The 19231-nt window shown below is 35.5% G+C and overlaps 2 protein-coding genes across 3 annotated transcripts in view; one reads left to right on the top strand and one right to left on the bottom strand.

Annotated features, from left to right (window-relative positions):
- Gpb5 (Glycoprotein hormone beta 5) overlaps positions 1–687 on the top strand; it is a 32157-nt gene extending 31470 nt beyond the window's left edge. For both annotated transcript variants that reach the window (XM_074180429.1, XM_074180428.1), the window contains exon 3: positions 125–687. In XM_074180429.1, the coding sequence (XP_074036530.1) occupies positions 125–367 (243 nt within the window). In that variant the 3' untranslated portion in view covers positions 368–687. The remainder of the gene's footprint in view (positions 1–124) is intronic.
- Positions 688–9762: 9075 nt separating this feature from the next.
- Positions 9763–11204, bottom strand: LOC141484849 (uncharacterized). Its single transcript, XM_074180427.1, has 3 exons — positions 10729–11204; positions 10448–10669; positions 9763–10390 (listed from the first exon to the last, which is right to left on the bottom strand). The coding sequence occupies exons 1-3, from the start codon at positions 10897–10899 to the stop codon at positions 9920–9922; spliced, it is 864 nt and encodes a 287-aa protein (XP_074036528.1). The 5' UTR covers positions 10900–11204; the 3' UTR covers positions 9763–9919.
- Positions 11205–19231: the final 8027 nt, after the last annotated feature.

Genomic DNA, 19231 nt, shown 5'->3' with positions numbered 1-19231 from the left:
TATTCATTCAATATATTTCAATTCTCTCCATATAGTTACTCACAGTTCTGAAACACAATCAAAGTGGTCACATATTTCATTATTCACGAAAAAGTTTTTCATGTACCTCCTTCTTTTGTTTCAGATCTCGGACTGGCGTTTTCCCTTCAAAAGGTCGAATCATCCGGTATGCGTTCACTATGGTAGAAATAGAGTTTTCGTTACACTCAGACATTGTGAAGATGGAATCGTGGAAGGTACTGATCATTATGAGTACTTAGAGGCTGACGATTGCAAATGTCAGGTTTGTTCCTCATCCGATACAAGTTGTGAAGGGGTACGGTACAGGCCACATAGATCCGATCCCGACAGATTCGGATTTTTGTAAGACAGTAAAACCCATTCGCCTCTCAATTGACAGTCGGTGTTGATCAAATAGTATATTGTATTTTTGTGAAGTAGTTGCGGATTAATTCGTTTCAATGGCTGGACCACATATTTTATCTTTTAATTAGAACATTATAAGAAAACTTCTATATATTCATTAATGTTAGAGATAATCCATACTTATCTATTGTAAATGGCACTGATATTGAGTATAATATTAGATTTTCTATCTATACTTTGTAATGTGATATCTTTATTTATTGTTACTTCAAGCGTTTTTGAATGTTCTTCTAGAATTTGAAAAAATTAAATATATTTCCTATATATGTTACTTCACTGTTACGTGTATGTTGTTGAATATGTGTTATGAATAAATTGATTTATTTCAGTAGAAATGCATTTCTGTTTGATTATCACTTTTTTATGTCATTGGCACATACAGTGTGACCCATTTTTAATGGAAACACCCCCCTAAAATTTGAAGTTGTAGACCGATTTTAATAATTTTTTTTTTTAAATGTCAAGTACTAAAAGGTCTACCTTGGGACAAAATTTGAAATGTTTATTGAAGTTTCAGGGCATACTACGATATTTTTTCTTAGTCGAAAATCGGGATTTTTTACTAGCGATTTTTTTATTGGAAAAATCACTACGCCACTGGATTCAGAGTGCCTCTAAACAGGTGTGACCAAAATTTCATGAAAAAATATTCATTATTAACAAAGTTATGACAACTCAAAAATTCGAAAACTCACACAGCTAACAGTCACAAAAAATACCCTATATCAACAGATATAGCCATGAGAATATTTTTTTATGATTTCAACAATAAAATGCCACCAGATGAAAAAAAAAACAAATAGCGTAAATATTTTTCATAAAATAACGGAATTACATTCAAGTTTTCACGCAAATTAACTAAAACTAAGACCTAATATTTCAATTTAAATCTTAGTTGCCATGGAAATGATATTACAGTTTGACACTTGTGAAAGATTTGAGTGTACTATTGTCAACAATATTCACCTTACAATTCTTCGAATTATTTTGTGTCATGGCTGCAAGATTGAGCGTAAGAGAGAAAATTGAAATTGTACGCCTTTCGGGAGATGACGTTAGAGGTGCTAGAGAGGTTCGTAGAGTATTTAATGAGAGACATCCAGAGCGTCCTCGTATTAGCTGCGGTACGGTAAATAAAATAAATAAAATATTCAATGAAACTGGTGCAGTATCAAAAATGATGTTAAAAAGTAATCCTGTACAAAGACGAAACAGGAATGACAGGAATGATCAAATCATTTTAGATTATTTCTGAAATGATCCTAATGCCAGTATAAGGAATGCCACTTTAGATTTGAATATTCCACGAGAAACTATTCGGAGATGTCTCAAGGCGAAGAATAATAAACCTTTCAAGCCAAAATTTTTACACACACTTCAAGAAGGCGACGAAGCAAGACGCCTGGAATATTGTTTATGGGCCCAAGGGGAATATTTAAACAATAGAAATTTCCTAAAAAATATTTTATATACCGAGCCGTGAGGCAATGACTTAACGAACATTTTCCAAAACGATGGATAGGCCGTGGTAGTCGTTTATAGAGTGGCCACCCAGATCTCCAGACCTCACAGTTTTGGACTTTTTTCTCTGGAGACTTCTCACACAAAAGGTTTACAAAAACCGCTCAAGAGATAGAAATGAACTTCATGCAAGAATTCGACAGGTATGTGCAGATATTAGCCCTCAAGAACTAAGGAAAGTAATCAGAAACATTAGTAGAAAGATTAGTAGAGGCTACTAGAATATAAGTTAGAATTAATTGTTGCACTGAATCGAAACATTTCAATAATTAGTTATTAGTTACGTTTATTAAAAATTTTTGCTTCATTGTTAGTTGAATTGTGTGAATGTAATTCCGTTATTTTCATTGAAAATATTTACGCTATTTGTTTTTTTTTTCATCTGGCGGCACTTTATTGTTGAAATTTTAAAAAATTATATATTGTGACTGTTAGCTGTGTGAGTTTTCGAATTTTTGAGTTGTCATAACTTTGTTAATAACGAATATTTTTTCATGAAATTTTGTTCACACCTATTTAGAGGCACTTTGAATCCAGTGGCGTAGTGATTTTTTCAATAAAAAAATCGCTGATAAAGAATCCTGATTTTCGACTAAGAAAAAATATCGTAGTATGCCATGAAACTTTAATAAACATTTCAAATTTTGTCCCAAGGTAGACCTTTCAGTACTTGAAATTAAAAAAAAATTATTAAAATCGATTTACAACTTCAAATTTTAGGGGGGTGTTTCCATTAAAAATGGGTCACACTGTATAATAGAACAGACTTCTTCAGTAACAACTGCTATGCTCATAGGAACACTTATTCAGATGTTCTACCGGTATCAAAGGAAGTGCCCTAAGGATCTATTCTTGGGCCCTTGCTATTCAGCTTGTATGTCTCTGATTTTTATCTGTTTCTAAAAAAATGCAATATACATAACTATGCCTCGGGATTCTACATCTTCTCAATTATAATAACGATCTTCAACATTTCTAGATTTGATATCCGAAAATCTATTCTCTACTAATGAGGAAAAATTCTTGCTCCCTGATAGCTACCTTGACGTGCGCTGCCTATTAGTCCAGTCATTATAGTAAGTTCACCTCGAAATTCGAGATACCCAGCTATAAGTCTGCAAATACTTGTATATTGACACCCTAAAAGTTGTCTGAAAACCTACATATGGTAGGGTGTACGCAACTATTAACTTTCAAGGTCAAAGGTCACAAAAATCGGTTTTTTGCGCTTTTTTTTGTAAAAATCTCATTTCCTATGGGTTTTTTGCTATTTAAAATAGCAAAAACCCATAGGTTAGAGATAAAACTAGTTTTAGTTTTATTTTTCTCTTGAAGATGATCACTTGGTGATCGAAACACGTGTCGAGGTGTTAAAAATAACGATTTGGTGTTGGGAAAAAACTCCAGTAATATTCATTACTTCACCAAAGGTTCCAAACAGTGCATCATAAGTAATTAATAGTTTCATCACACGGAACAGTTCAGTTTTGATCATCCCCATACACAAATCTTCCATTTTCACCCCCGGCTTCTCGTATAATGCACCCAAACATTATAATCAACTAGCCTGTGAGTTTAGATCTTATACAATTAAAAACTCTTTAAAAAGACTGAAAACTTACTTAACTGTTTAGTCTCTTGCCTGTCCCTGACTTTGGCCATACAAAAAGGAAATTTCTACAATGGTTGCATCAACCAATTTCCTGATCTTATCATGAAGATATCACCGTTAACTCGACTTTTTTTTTGTTATTGTTATTCAATTATTTCTATTCTCAGGTTGAGTTGAAAAACAGCCTTGGCAGGTACTCCTAGATTTGGCACAACTAGATTTGCCAAGATGTAGAAGAGATCGGGTATGGTTGTGCCACGGGTTAGTTGTCACAGCGGCCATATTGGAAAATTGAACTTACGAAAGAGTTTATCGAACAAAATCGAAGGATCGTGAGAGCAATATCTCCATCCTAAGTTCACTCTCATACCTTGTGAGAAAGATACGTATTAGTATTACACGCAGTGATACTGCGTGCTGCAAAAGAATTGATCTTGGGATTGATTATTATCGCACTCTGACACAGTTTTGTGAAAAAATCACTGTCGTAGAGATAAGCAACACAGTGTTATCAATACCATCAACAAAAATTGGTAACCAAAGGTATAGGAAAATCTTCACCGACAGATAGAAGAAAGAATTAGAAAGATACATATTTATGGTTTGAAGTATTTATTTCGCTTTGTCAACCAAGGTTTTTCGAAAAACATTGACCATAATTGTGATTTGGAATATTCACCAAATTTTAGACTAACTAGATATAATTTCGCTTGGATGTTTATTTTTAGTTCACAAGCATTGCGGCCTAATGATCCTATATTTTTGGTATTGAAGTTTCCGTGGAAATTTCTTGTCATACATGCGCTTCAGGAAAATATCAGTTAAAATCGGAGAGAATACATCTGAATATTATGAGATGGACCGGGGAGTTCCTCAGGGATCGATCTTGGGGCCGCTTATTTTTTCGTTATTCATAAACGACCTACCTGATTATAAAAGGTGTTTTTTATAGAGGTATAGAACTTTAAGTTGGCATTACTTTTCAAGATGGCGACCGATTTAACAGCTGTCAAGTGATTTATTCTTAGTTTGGTTTGGCAATTCATCATGAATAGACTCACACCTGAACAACGCTTGCAAATAGTGCAATTTTATTTCGAAAATAATGGTTCTGTGCGGAAAACGTATCGCGCACTACCTCCATTTTATCGTCGACAAAATCGTCCATCAGAGCGGTTAATTCGATTAACCATGGAACGTTTTCACACCACGTTTACTCTTATTGATAACTCGCATCCCCAGAGACGCCGTACGGTGCGTACAGAAGAAGCTCTTGCTGCTGTACAGCGTAGCATTGAGGAAGACCCGGAGGAGTCCATCCGCCATCGAGCACAGGAATTGGATCTGTGTCCATCCACTTTATGGAAGATTTTGCGGAAGGATCTTGGTTTGCGTGCTTACAAAATCTAACTCGTGCAAGAATTGAAGCCAAACGATCAACAAGTAAGGCGTAGATTCGTCGAATGGGCCCAAAACGAGATTACCGTTGTTCCCAATTTTCATAAGCAAATTTTGTTTGGCGATGAAGCGCACTTCTGGTTGAATGGCTACGTCAACAAACAAAACTGTCGCATTTGGAGTAAAGGTAATCCTCAAGTGTTTGTCAAAACACCGTTACATCCACAAAAACTGACTGTTTGGTGCGCTTTATGGGCTGGTGGAATGGTCCGTACTTTTTCAAAAACGATGGTGGCCAGAACGTTACAGTCAATGGTGATCGGTATAGAGCCATGATTACTAACTTTTTCATTCCTGAATTGAATAACCATGATGTCCAGGACATGTGGTTTCAACAAGACGGTGCAATATGCCACACAGCTCGTGCCACAATAGATTTTTCGAAAAACACGTTTGGTGACCGCCTAATTTCACGTTTTGGACCTGTGAATTGGCCTCCAAGATCTTGTGATTTAACACTGCTAGACTACTTTCTGTGGGGCTATGTAAAGTCATTGGTCTATGCGGATAAGCCACAAACGCTTGACCATTTGGAAGACAACATTTGCCGTGTTATTGCCGATATACGGCCACAAATGTTGGAAAAAGTCATCGAAAATTGGACGTCCAGATTGGACTACATCCGCGCCAGCCGTGGCGGTCATATGCCAGAAATCGTATTTAAAATGTAATGCCACAAGATTATTTTTCGGATAAATAAAATTCATGTCAATCGAATAATCCATCGTTGTTTTATTGCAACTTAAAGTTCTATACCTCTATGCAGATGATACTACATTGGCCATTGATGCAGATAGTCCTGAAGACTTACAAAAAAACTGAATAATTTAGCAGAAGAATTCATGAATTGGTGTGAAATACATTTTTTGATAGTGAATGCAGAGAAAACAGCCTGTATGCATTTCCATTCTAGGTGGAGATCTGTGACTGATATTCAAGTGGTTGTCAAAAATATCACTATTCATCTTTCTGAAGAACTTATATAGATAGTGGAATGAGTTAGGAAAATAATATTGATGTCATAAGCAAAAAAGTGCAACTGCAACATATCCTATAATATCAACATCTGGGGATGATCCAATAACTCAAACAGAATATTTGTTTCCCAAAAAAGAATTATTCGACTCATTTTCAACCTAAAACCAGATGAATTGTGTCGACCATATTTTCAAAAATATAAAATTTCAACAGTTCCATGTATTTATGTTTTCAAATGTATAATGTTATTTATGCAACATGTTGAAATGTATCAAACAGTTTCTCGTTGCCATGGTTACCCAACTAGAAACGGAGACCTCATCAGAATTCCTGCACACAGCTCATCATTCTATGAAAAAGCCCCTCATATAAAGTTTTTCAATCATCTTCCCGCAAACCTGAGAGAGCAACGGAACAAAAACTTCAAATCTGAATTGAAAGTATATTTGCAAGACGAATGTTACTATAGTATCAAAGAATTTCTTGATGCAAAATGAAAATGTGTTTGTTCATATATATGAATATAAATGTTATACATGTTTTCATGTATATGAGAACAAATCTATTGAATTGTGATATTTTAATATTGTTTATTGTAAATTTGTCTATCATCACACGGTTTTTTATTTGTGACGTATCCTATATCATGCTGTATGTGATATATTATGTAAGGATTGAATAAAGATTATTATTATTATTATTATTATTATCACATGGAAGTTTTTTTTATTTGAAGCAAGTATGTTCATTTTCTACGAACGAGACACTTTTTTCTCTTGAATCACATATATTTTTCCATTTTCAATGAAAACATTCATTATAATGCTTTTATACCCCTCAATTATCTATGTGATTACTTGCCCAACCATACCCGGCTCGGGGTTAAAAGTAACTCTTTTTCTTTTCCATAAGAATTGTTATATTTTCTCTATGGATGATGTTGGAGAAAAAAAATAAAGTTTTAAATGAGTATAAAAACACTATCTATTGATAAAAAAATATCACTGATAATTCATAAAAAAAGACAGTAAAAATGCCAAAGATAAATAATGTGACTTTTAACCCCGGTCGTCTCCCATACCTTACTTATTCAACCTCAGATATCAGATACCAAACCAGCATAATGTGATATATGTGTCAATCAAAAACAGTTTTGATATTAAACGCATGAATAAAGTCAAAGAACTGATTCCTAGATGTAGACAGGGCCGGATGTAGCTAAGGGCAGATAAGGATATTGCCCCACAATAAAATTTGAAACGAATTCAAATTTTGACGGGTCAGTAACTTTCATGTTTTTCCTCCCAAACATTTTTTTCGCGTTATTCCTAAAAATACTAGCACAAACATTAATATTGTTATCGATATATTAGAAAGCCCTGATTGCAAGTTTTCATTTACTATCAACTCTTGATTTTATCGAGCATTTCACTGGCAATACTTTTTTTTGTGTAATTTGTAATTTGTACCAATGTGTTACAAAGAAATAGAATTTAAAAAAAAATCGAAAAACGGTTGATCCTGTACGTCATCCCTACAACTTCTCGCTTTTTCGAGCTCAACATTTTAAAAATTAATTATTTGGCGAAATCACATGAATATAAATTTTCAAACGACACTATCTATTGGACGCGTCGATTTTTGCCCGCTTCTCCTCTCTTGAAAACTTTTAATTTTCCTAGCAGGAAGTTGAAAATTCAATTTTTTTTTAATTCAAGAGGTGTAAACCTCTGAGGAAGTTAGCCACTCGCGCCAGCGAAACGTCAGGAAAAAAAATTCCAAAAATCCACCCGGAAAATAGTGACACTGAAAACTTGGGCCATTTTGTCTAAATTAGGGTCCTTTCTTCGTTACCCCAAGATCTCCAAACTTCCAAATCCGACCCTGGATGTAGATAATATCAAAAAAATTATCCTGCTAGTGTATTCTGTATTCTTCTCACAGTGGAATTTCCGTATAGTTTATATTATTTTATTGTGGAATATGTAGTATTTTAATTAGTCGATGTTTCTTTCATCATCGCTTGATGATATTTTCCACTTTACTTATTGCAAATTAGATTTCACTGGGAATATGAAACCAAACAGCTAAATTGACTCAGGGGATAGTGCAACTCAACGAGACTGATTAATATATTTTTGGAGAGTAATTAGAAACTCTTTCAGGGGATTTCGTCCACTTTCAAAATAAATTTCGATTAACTTTAAATACGAACGAAACAACACTTATATACGTTATTTCGTTGATTGATACATTTATTATGAGTTATTTTCTTTTGAAATACGGTATTGAATGAGAACAAATTGCTCATATTATTGAAAAAATTAACCAAAAATCCATCAGGCCCAGATATGCTTTTCTTGAACGCTTCTATTCGATTTTAAATGAAAATTCCATATTATGTCAAATGCAGCATATATTTCATTGCGAAAAATAAAAAATACGACAATGGTCCATTTCAAAAGAGTACGATGCAGGGACTACGGAGAGGATGTGCACCTCGTAAATGGAAGCATCCTACACCATATGAAGGGTGTAGAGATTCCTGATACAAAGTGTAAGTCCTGCCGAGAAGCGTTTGGAACCCCAATGCATTTGCTGTCAGCATGTCAACATAACGCGGCACTGAGAGTACTGTATTACCACCTACGGCACTTTTCCGTTGTGGGCAACAGAAAGTGTTGAATCTATTGAAACTATTCGTTTCTCACCCTCAGGTGCATGCAAGCTAATAAGCCTGATGCAGTACTTCTAGACCACCAGAGAGCAAGACGACATTTGTGGTGAAGTTTCCAGCTCCTGCCGAGACGAATATCGTCTGAAAGGAGGAGGCCAAAATAGAAAACTTTAGCCTAAGATGAAAAACAGAGGTTGCATCTTTTGATGCAACCAACTGATCTTCAGCCTTTCCTGCGCATCTTTTGATGCAACCAACTGATCTTCAGCCTTTCCCGTGCATCTTTTGATGCAACCAACTGATCTTCAGCCTTTCCTGTGCATCTTTTGATGCAACCAACTGATCTTCAGCCTTTCCCGTGCATCTTTTGATGCAACCAACTGATTTTCAGCCTTTCCTGTGCATCTTTTGATGCAACCAAGTGATCTTCAGCCTTTCCCGTTTCAGTAAATGTTCACATTTATTTATTGTATCATTATGGGAATAAAGACCTATTATTATTATTATTATTATTACTTTATCCAATCCACTCTGTCAAGATAGACGTTCTGATTTTTGGAATCCTTGCTGGAATAATGCCCTCTCTACTTTCGAACTTCAAAATCATACACCAAGGCAATAATCTTAGCCGGACTAATGCAAAAGGCTTTCTTTCGTGGCTCACTGTGCTAACTCGGAGTCAATGATCACGTATCCCACGTTGTGGGACCAGTGGTTGAACAGCGCAAACTTAGGTTAACAAAAAATTTGCCTGTATTAAATGTGGCGAAACTGAGATTGAGCTATTCTGCCACTCACTCACAATGCATATGTACAATAATGATATTACAGGTAACAAAAAGTTGTATGAACCAAAAGTTGAAATAACTTTCCGAGACATAAATTATCAATTATAACATGATAGTATTAAATTTTAATGTGTTTATTTCTGACCGCGATATTATAAGCTTATATCGTCATAGTTACGCTATCAATAAAGAGGGTCATAACTCCCTTGGGATATTATAGATTTTATAGTTCCCTCTACCTTTCACAAGTAAAAATAAATAGAAATGAAAACTGAACCATATTTTATTTATTCACGTCATTACAAATAATAAATGTACAATTTTGAAATGTTCCCTGAAAATTACTTCCGCCACTGGAAACAATTTCTTCTTTTGTATGGCTGGAGCTTCTGTTCACTACAGTCGAGGTACCTGCCTCTTCTGATGACAAAGTAGACAACATACGCGCCGTTTTATTTCTCAATTCGATGCTATCCTCCAAATACCCCTCCGCCACCGTGGAACTTTCCAACCTCCGTGTCTTTTTAAGTTAGTCATAGTTGCTCCTGCATTGGCTAGAGCAGTAGCAGAAGTGCGACGAAGGCAATGTCCCGTATAGGAAGATGAGTTTGGCAATCCTAAATACATTGCGATTTTGCTGGGGATTTTCCCAAACATGTTTTTTCCAATTGGCTGAGATGTAAATTTATTTTGTCGGAAGCTCAAAAAAAATCGTTCAATACCTTTAGGACGCAAAGACATATAAAGTCTTAATAAAGGCAAAGCGGAAAACTCTTTTTCATCCACAACTGTAAATTTCTTCGATACACCAGTTTTACTTTCCGGTACGTTCACTACCATAACGGAATCCCGGTCCTCTATATCCGATATCTTCATATTCAAAAGTTCCTGACTTCTGCATCCTTCAAAATAACCCATAATCAAAACAACCTATAACAAAAAAAAAGGAATAAATACACACAAAAAGGAAAATAAGAAAAAAATTACCTTATGCAATAAATGAATATCATTAGGAGCGTCCTTTAGGAATCTGATAACATCTTTAGGAGATGAAACAGCAGACTTTTTCGGCTTATAACTCTTACTCTTCCATTTCAAAAAAGCCTGTAGTTCATTGAACTTGGTGATATCTCGTTTCTCATGTATAGTCACCATCGATTTTAGCATTGACCATTTAGTCCATAAAGAATTCGGACTAAACGTTTCTGACTGAAACGAATAAACACAATTACTACCAAATCTACCGAAAAACATAGAAAATTTCTTACCAGTTCTTGAAAATATGCCAGAAATACAGTTTCAGTGACATCTTTTGGCATAACATTTTTCCGTGTCAGCCAGTCCAGATATATCTTGTATTCTTTTTGGTATACGGCTTCACTTTTCGATGGAATTAATGATTCTCTTGCTTGTTCAGCTTTTTTCAAAATATCCTCCATTATATTTGGGGTAGAAAACACGTTTTCACCGCAAACACAGCTTGATAACAAAGTTCTGTTTATAAACAAGTAACATAGCAACAACCTAGCAACAAGAAAACTCTACTATAATCAACGGTACCTGATTCAAATATACCGGGAAGGTAATGAATTGGTACATTTTTCCGTTTCAAAAATGAACAAAATTTTATTGAAATCGGTCAGAAATAAAATTATCTATGTACCACGGGAATTAATGAGCCTTAATAACCTCAGGCAATTGCTGTCCCTCGGGCCAGAGGCCCTCGGGACGCAAAGTTTGCCATCGGTAATTGAGGCCCTCCTAATTCTCTTGATACATAAATAACTATTTGATCACTGTTCATTCAGTAGATAATTTCTCATCTTATTTTTTAGCGACGCTAGTGACAATAGTTTTATCTGTTTATTTGAAAATATTATACGCCATAACAATATGATAGGTGGAGGTGATTTGATAGATCAAAATTGTTTATATTTTTGAGATTTCTTTCATAAATTGGAGATCGTGAAAGCAGTTTGTTGAAAAAAATAAGCGAGTGATTGATTTTTTATTAGCCTATGAATGAAACAGGTGAAGTCTAGTTCTCTTCTGTTGTGTATTTGGATCTTAATCATCCGCCCTTGATTACAGCTCAATAGGAAACAAAGGTCGCAATCTGTTTCTTGTTCAACCACAATATAAAGTCTGAAAGCCAACGCCTTGAAAATAGTCTTAAGTTTCAGCGAGACCATTTCGATTTCTCTCCAATCCAATAAAACCTACGTACCGATGAATCTCAAATCAAATTTGTTACCTGCGAACTTTTGGAAGTAATCACAATCTTATCAATAACGAGTGATTGGTGTTCGCTCCTGCAAAGTTTGCATGCATACTTGGTAAGCGTTGAACTTTCAAATACCAATCAATTTGATGTGGAAGGTGAATAGCAGAACATCTTCTGTAAGGAAACTGCAGTGAAATTGATTGGATTCATAATAGTTTTTATATTGTTTTCTGAATCTCAGACGTTGATAGTTTTCCATCAATAACTGCTAATAATGATTGTAACGTATTTCTTAGCATTCTCCATGAGTCTCATAAAAGTAAAAATTTTATAGTAATATATCATACATACGAATTAGAACGATGGTGTACATTTTTTGTGGAGGGAGGGTGTGACGTCACAATTCAAAAACTCAAAAATATTTGCAATTATGGAACTAGTGATTTGGAATTATAAAAACGAAACTTTGAGAGTGCAGTCATTGTACTAGCTAATATGGCAGGTTGTTTCATGTTGTGCTGTACGAAGATCTAGCCTTTGGCGACTATTACAAGAGGGGTTTTTTACCATCACCTATTTTGATTGATAGATGACTACGAAGTTTTTTTTGTACCTTGGGAGCTGTCTGACTTGTCCATTCAGTCCAAGTCTCCACAAAACACTGCAGCCTCTTGGGCTTATTGCGTTTATTCTCCCATTTTCTCATGACACCCATTCCATCAGTCTCGTACTAGTTTGTACAGGTTCCGTGTTGGATGTTCGTTATATTCTTCTGAGCGTGATTTTGTACGTTCATATATTGCCTGCCCCCTGTGATTCAGTGCTTCACATTCGCATAAGACGTATAGAGCTGTTTCTATCCCTTCGTTGCATAATCTGCAGCTGAGGTCTTCGTTGTACAGCCCCATTTTATTCAGGTGTCCTCTAAGCGGACAATGACCGGTTAGTAACCCTGTAATTATTCTGAGCCGATCCCTACTATATTGAAGTAGTTCTTCGGTTCTTTTCTCGGACAGTTCCCTAATGAAGGTTCTACTGTGTTTGTTGCCAGGTACTTTTGTCCAGTACTCTGTGTGCTTCTTATTGGTCCATATCCTAATCTGGTTTGGTACCAATGAATTTGGTACCCCCAGAGCTGGTTCAGGACCTATATATGAAGTTGATGATCCGCGTCTAGTGAATTCTTCAGCTTTATCATTACCTGTGATTCCTGAATGCCCTGGCACCCAGTACAAAGTTAATTTGTTCCTGTTTGCAAGTTCATTCAGTTCTTCATGGCATTCCCAAACCAGTTTTGATGTCGCCTTCGGGTTTGTCAGAGCCCCTAGTGCGCTCTTGCTATCTGTAAAAATATTGATCCGCTCATTTCTTTGAGGTCTCAATTTAATAAGCCTTGCACACTGCAAGATAGCATACACTTCCGCCACAAAGACGGATGTGTATAGTCCTAGCGGATAGCTGTAGTTAAGATTTCTATCCGCTCGGTATATTCCAGATCCCGTTCCATGTTTGGTCTTGGATCCATCTGTATACCAGATGTTTTTTCCAAACATGTTTTCGGGATGACTAATGGTCTTCCACTCTTCACGGCTTATGATTTTGGCCGTGAAGTTTGTGTTAAAGGTGTACTTCGGTGTCATGTGGTCCATGCACATATTCAATATGTGCTCCTCCACTTGTTCCGAAATTTCTGTTCGGTCCGATCTTTTGTAGTTTGGTGAGTTTTCCAGTCTGAATTGGCCCATCCTGGCCCCCCCCCATTATCACAAAGTGTAAAGGAGGTAGATTCAGGAGTGTCTCCAATGCAGCTGTTGGGGTAGTTCTCATTGTTCCCGTCATTCCCAAACATGCAAGTCTTTGCACCTTACCTAGTTTGTTGCTGGCGTTCGCCTGCTTCATCTTTGGCCACCAAACCAGAGATGCGTATGTTATCATGGGTTTAACCACCATCGTGTATAGCCAATATACCGTCTCTGGTTTTAGCCCCCATGTTTTCCATAGGTGCGTCTGGCGAGCATCAGTGCTACGTCCGCTTTTCTGTTTATCCTGTCCAAGTGTTGGTTCCAGGTCAGTTCGGAATCTAGGATTACTCCCAGATATTAAACCTCCCCCGACACTTATTTTTCCACCTCGAAGTTTTAGAGATCCGAGATCCTCCGTTTTAGTCCTCTTGGTGAATGCTACTATGGTCGATATGGATGGGCTTATGTTAAGCCTTTCCTCTTCGGTCCATCTTGTTATGATGTTCAGGGCCTGCTGTATGCATCCCTTCACTACATTATTGTATTTACCCTGGACTAAGATAACTAAGTCGTCTGCATAGCCCAGTGCTTTATACCCATTATGGTCCAAGAGACATAGTAGCTCGTCCATTACAAGGTTCCATAATATGACTACCTTTTTAATGTCGAATTCATTTCCTTGGTAGCTGCACTTTCAACTGAAGAATTTACATGTATTTGTGAAAGACGAAGTTTATATTAGTTTGTATTATGACTAAAATTACACAAAACCTTTGCAAATTGTAGCTTATATGTTATTCTGATGTATAAGCTGTATCTAAATCCGTTCAGTCGTTTAGGCGTGAAAGAGTCACAAACATACATACCTTATCCATCCTCACAAACTTTCATATTTATATTAATAGAGAATAGATTTCCGGATACCTCAATTGTTTTTTCTGGGCTTAATTGACTCAAAATTGAACTGAAAGAGTCATATAAATAATATTGCAACAACTTTATCAAGATACTGTTTTGCTTTGAAAGTCATATCACAAAATATTTCTCAAAATGAAGCACTACTGGCATACTATGGATACGTTGAAAGTCGCATTAGATATGGTATCGTCCTTTGGGGAATGTCTGTGGACACTCAGCGAATATTCATTCTACAAATACAATGTTTGAGAAAAATTTTCAATCTACCTAGAACAGAGAGTTGCAAGGAAATATTTACTGAAGAGAGAATTATTACTCTTACAAGTATGTATGTGTATGAATGTGTTATTTTTGTTAAAGAAAACATGTCATTATTTGAAATTTTTGATAGGAATCACTCTCATAATACCCGCAATAAAAACAGTCTTCTCAACTTAATGACACGTTTTTCTTTTGTACAGAAAAATGTTCCTTTTTCTGTGATTAATATTTATAACAAAATACCTAATTCCATCAAAAACTTGCCTGTTAGAAAAATGAAAAAGGAACTAAAAATCATGCTTTTATCAAAGGCTTATTATTCGGTAGAAGAATATTTCGCTGAGAGACTTTGAATTGTCTGCCTATTTATATTCTTTGTCTGACTGTTTGTATACTTTTACAATGTTATTATTGTACTAATTATTTGTCTGAAATGTCTTGTAGTAGGCAAGGTGTTTATTTATATTTTTTTTTTCATTTTATATTTTTTATTTTTATATTTATTTTTTATTTTTTTGTAATTTTTATCATACTCCTTTATACATTGACATGTTCTACACCCGCAAGAGTCTTTGTACCAAAGAACTACTAAAGATAATCTATCTATCTATCTATCTATCTATCTAAATATAGAAATGTAAAAGATGGCTTGAAGATAGTTACTAATATATGATTGAGAAGATGTTGAATCACGAGGTGGAAAAAATATAACTCCGTGTTATTGGATAGTGATGTATATTGAATTTTTCTACAAACAGATGAAAATCACATACAAGCTAGAAAGCAAGGGCCCAATGATATATCCTTACATACATCCAGCCTCACAAATTTCCACATTCATAATAGTATAGAAGTGGTCGCCAACCTGTCGATCGCGAGCTACCGGTAGCTCGCGGAGGCAATTCTGGTAGCTCTCACAACGATTTTAATTTAAAAAATACAAACTGCAAAAATCAGAGAAGCTTCCGAAAACTCCACAAAAAAATCTAATTGTCATAATATTAAACATAAACAGCAGCAACATTGCGGTGAGCAATCTGCCGCTGACGCCATCAAGCTAGAATCGGCTAGAACCGACCAGCCGGACCAGCGCGTTAGTGTTCGAGAACGATCTGGATTGCTTTGAACGGGATAAATACGCACGACGCGGCGACATTGCGCTTAGTTTAAAACTGAACGCGTAACCAACGTCCAGCGGTTGGGTTAGTAGAGAACAACAAAAATAATATTATGGCAAGCAGTTGTGAGAAGGTAAAGACATACCACTTTCATTCGGAATGGGAAGAACAATACTTTTTTACAGAAGTTAAAGATAAAAATGTGTGTTTGTTATGTAATACTTCGGTCTCCGTTGCTAAAAAAGGAAATATTGAGAGACATCATAAAACTGTACATTTTAATTTTGAAAAATCATTCCCACTACATTCTGCCGCCAGAAAGAAGAAACTGAAACAGTTAAAAAAGCAATTAATTGGACAACAATCAATATTTTTAAAAACACTCGACAAAAATAAGGCTGCAATCGAAGCATCGTACCGTGTGTCCCAGATAATTGCACAAAAAAAGAAACCTTATGAAGACGGGGAAATGATAAAACAGGCGTTTTTACAAGCTGCTGATTTGTTATTTGCCAACTTTAGAAATAAAGACGAGATAGTTTCAGCTATAAAATCTATGCAGCTTTCTGCTAATACAGTGATGAGACGTGTAGAAGTGATGAGCAATGATATTTTTTTACAGTTAAGAACTGACTTAGATAACTGTGTTTATTTTTCACTTCAACTGGATGAATCAACAGATGTCATTGACACTGCCCATATGACACGTTAGGATGGTTTTTAGTGATTTTACGATTAAAGAAGATCTTTTGAAGTTCATTCCACTGAAAGGACACACTACTGGACATGAGTTGTTTTCTCATTTAAAAAATATTATTTCTTCCGAGAAAATTCCAATATCGAAAATGGTAGGCTTGACAACCGATGGCGCTCCAGCTATGGTGGGTTGTGATAAGGGTCTGGTGGCATTATGTTTCGTAAAGATGAAACTTTTCCGCAATTTCTCTGTTACCACTGCATTATCCATCAGCAAGCATTATGTGGAAATTTCCTGAAACTAAACAACATTATGAAACTGGTGGTAAAAATTGTGAACAAGATTAGAGCTCAAGCGTTACAAAGAAGATTATTCAGAACCTTGGCCGATGAAGTTGACTGTCAATACGGGGACCTACTCTTTCACTCTGAAGTCCGATGGTTAAGTAGAGGACGGGTGCTGAAACGTTTTAATGATGTCCTATCTGGCATAGTTCAATTTTTCAAACAACGCGATGAACCGACTACGGAACTAGAAAATTCAATCTGGCTTAGAGATTTTGGTTTTCTCGTGGACATTACAGAGAAATTAAACGAACTTAATTTGCAGCTTCAGGGGAGAGACAAAGAACTAGCGGAAATGATTTCTGATATAAAAGCATTTATTAAAAAGCTGGAGTTTTGGGAACAAAACCTAATTAACAGCGATGCCAAGCATTTTCCTATTCTTTCAGAAAAAATATCTCAAAATCCATTAGAACCCTATGACAACAAATATCATGTAGAAATAATTTCTACCCTGAAGAATAACTTCAAAAATCGTTTCAAGGATTTCAATGAAATGGCTTTAGTAGCGCAGTTTGTTATTTCACCCTTTATGGAAATTGATATCCAACAGTTTGCAACTTGTGTTATGCAGAACTTTGGCGAAGACATCGCTGCAACAGAAATGGAAGTCATTGAGTTTCAAAATGATTAAGCCTTAAAATCGTTAGTCTCAAGTACTGAATGTATCTGGCCTATTGTAAGTAAAAACAAATATTCAGTTCTATGCCGTGTTGCCTTGAAAGTGAAAGCATTATTCAGTTCAACCTATTTGTGTGAATCTTCTTTTTCCAATATGAAGTTTATTAAGAACAAATATCGCAATCGACTTACAGATGAACATTTGGATAATTGTATTCGAATGGCTGCATCAAATTATACTGCAAACATTAAAAAAATTATCGATGAGTCTGAGTGTCAGCCTTCTCATTGAACGTGCTTTTTTATTTTTCAATGTTTATGTTCATGATAGTGCGTAACTTTTTTGTTGTTATTGTTAACTATTTTAAAATCATACGTGACATGCCGTTGTTGCTGGATAAAAGTTTGTGTTTATTTTTCAAACACCTTCGTTTGATAGGTAGGAATGTAGCTATGAACAAGTACGTACTAGTAATATTAGTTATTTTGTTATTAGTTTATTATTAGTACCTATGTATTATATATTACCAGTTGAAAAGTAAAATAAATACATATAATGATAAATTAACTGTGGATTATTTCATTTACGTTGCGTTACGTAGCTTCCGTGTGGGTAGCTCGCTGTTTATTGCAAAATTAACAAAGTAGCTCAACACATTGAAGAGGTTGGCGACCACTGGTATAGAAGATTACATCCAGTTTGTTTGGATCCGCCTTCCTGAGTTTTCAAATTCCCTCGAAACGAAGCTTCAAAGCCACTGTGTGTTTGTGTTCCATTTAACTGACCTAGATATGTATCACGAGAAAATGTTGTGGCTACCGTTTGTAATTGTAATTAATAAATTTTCCCTGTCATAAAATATAAACATATTTTCAAGTTCCCGAGAACCTATTACATTGTTCACGTTTTCAATTTCTCAGTTCACTACGTATCACAGATAAGAATGATAGATAGAAAGAAATGAGAATTATTTCAATTAGGTTGTGGGTATTTCCACTTCGATTTTCTTTTTGTTAATGAATGATCTTCGTCTCTGGAGACTTTCTAATGCGCACCCACTCATCGGAATTTAATTTCATGCATGCTAATTACGGACACGCTAATAGTTCCACAAATTTTCTTTTCGAAGTAATAGCATTCAGTCTACTGTTTCCAATAGAATATCATGGCATATAGGTGAATACTTCTCAAGGATTTTTTTCCTATTCCCTTGTAAAACCGTCTTCCCTTTATATCTGTCCAGAGTGAATAAACATTTACCTACTTATCTCTGAATGAAAATTAAGTTTGTAGGAAGGAGCAATTCATCATGTATTTTTTCAGTATAAGTGTTTTTATTGATGAAAATTGTCAGTCAGTTAAGGCAGTTCGTGTTTAGAAAACCATTCAAATCCAATGAGAATCGCTACTTTCGCACAGGCACCGCTTTTAGAGAACCTCAAGCATTTTCCTGTGGTGCTTGTGTTTTGTCCTTAACAAAATCGTTTCAAAACTAGTCTACTTACATGCTCAGTCATCGACTGCGTATAGTATACAGCGTGACTCACGGTCGATGGTAGGTTAGACGTTTCTGGAAAACGCAAAGCATGATTTTTCTGAAAATTTCACCTCTCACATATTCTTACCTGTTCTATCGATCTAAAATATTTTCAGCATTGCGGCGTTGCTACTTCCATCAAAAAGTCCTAACAACTTTATTTTTTTTAATGGAAAACCCCGTATATTAATACATTTTTGGAATCGCTCTGATATTTTGATACTTTTTTCTTGATAATGTCCTATACCTATCTCTATCTGTTTTCGAGATAAAAAATAAATTGTGCTAAATATGGTCCAAAACATAGC

Source organism: Leptinotarsa decemlineata, unplaced genomic scaffold (genome assembly GCF_025532065.1).
Source record: "Leptinotarsa decemlineata unplaced genomic scaffold, Ldec_3_MD MMD2_tig00026294_RagTag_RagTag, whole genome shotgun sequence".
Lineage (NCBI taxonomy): Eukaryota > Metazoa > Arthropoda > Insecta > Coleoptera > Chrysomelidae > Leptinotarsa > Leptinotarsa decemlineata.
Note: the sequence above shows the minus strand (reverse complement) of the source record. Positions and strands in the feature narration are given on the sequence as shown.

Excerpts from the sequence above, each read along its gene's own strand:
- LOC141484849 (XM_074180427.1), bottom strand. The coding sequence starts at position 10,899 with ATGGAGGATATTTTGAAAAAAGCTGAACAAGCAAGAGAATCATTAATT. Across the intron at positions 10,670-10,728 it reads TGGCATATTTTCAAGAACTG|TCAGAAACGTTTAGTCCGAA; the intron begins GTAAGAAATTTT and ends TATTCGTTTCAG. Across the intron at positions 10,391-10,447 it reads ATATTCATTTATTGCATAAG|GTTGTTTTGATTATGGGTTA; the intron begins GTAATTTTTTTC and ends TTTTTGTTATAG.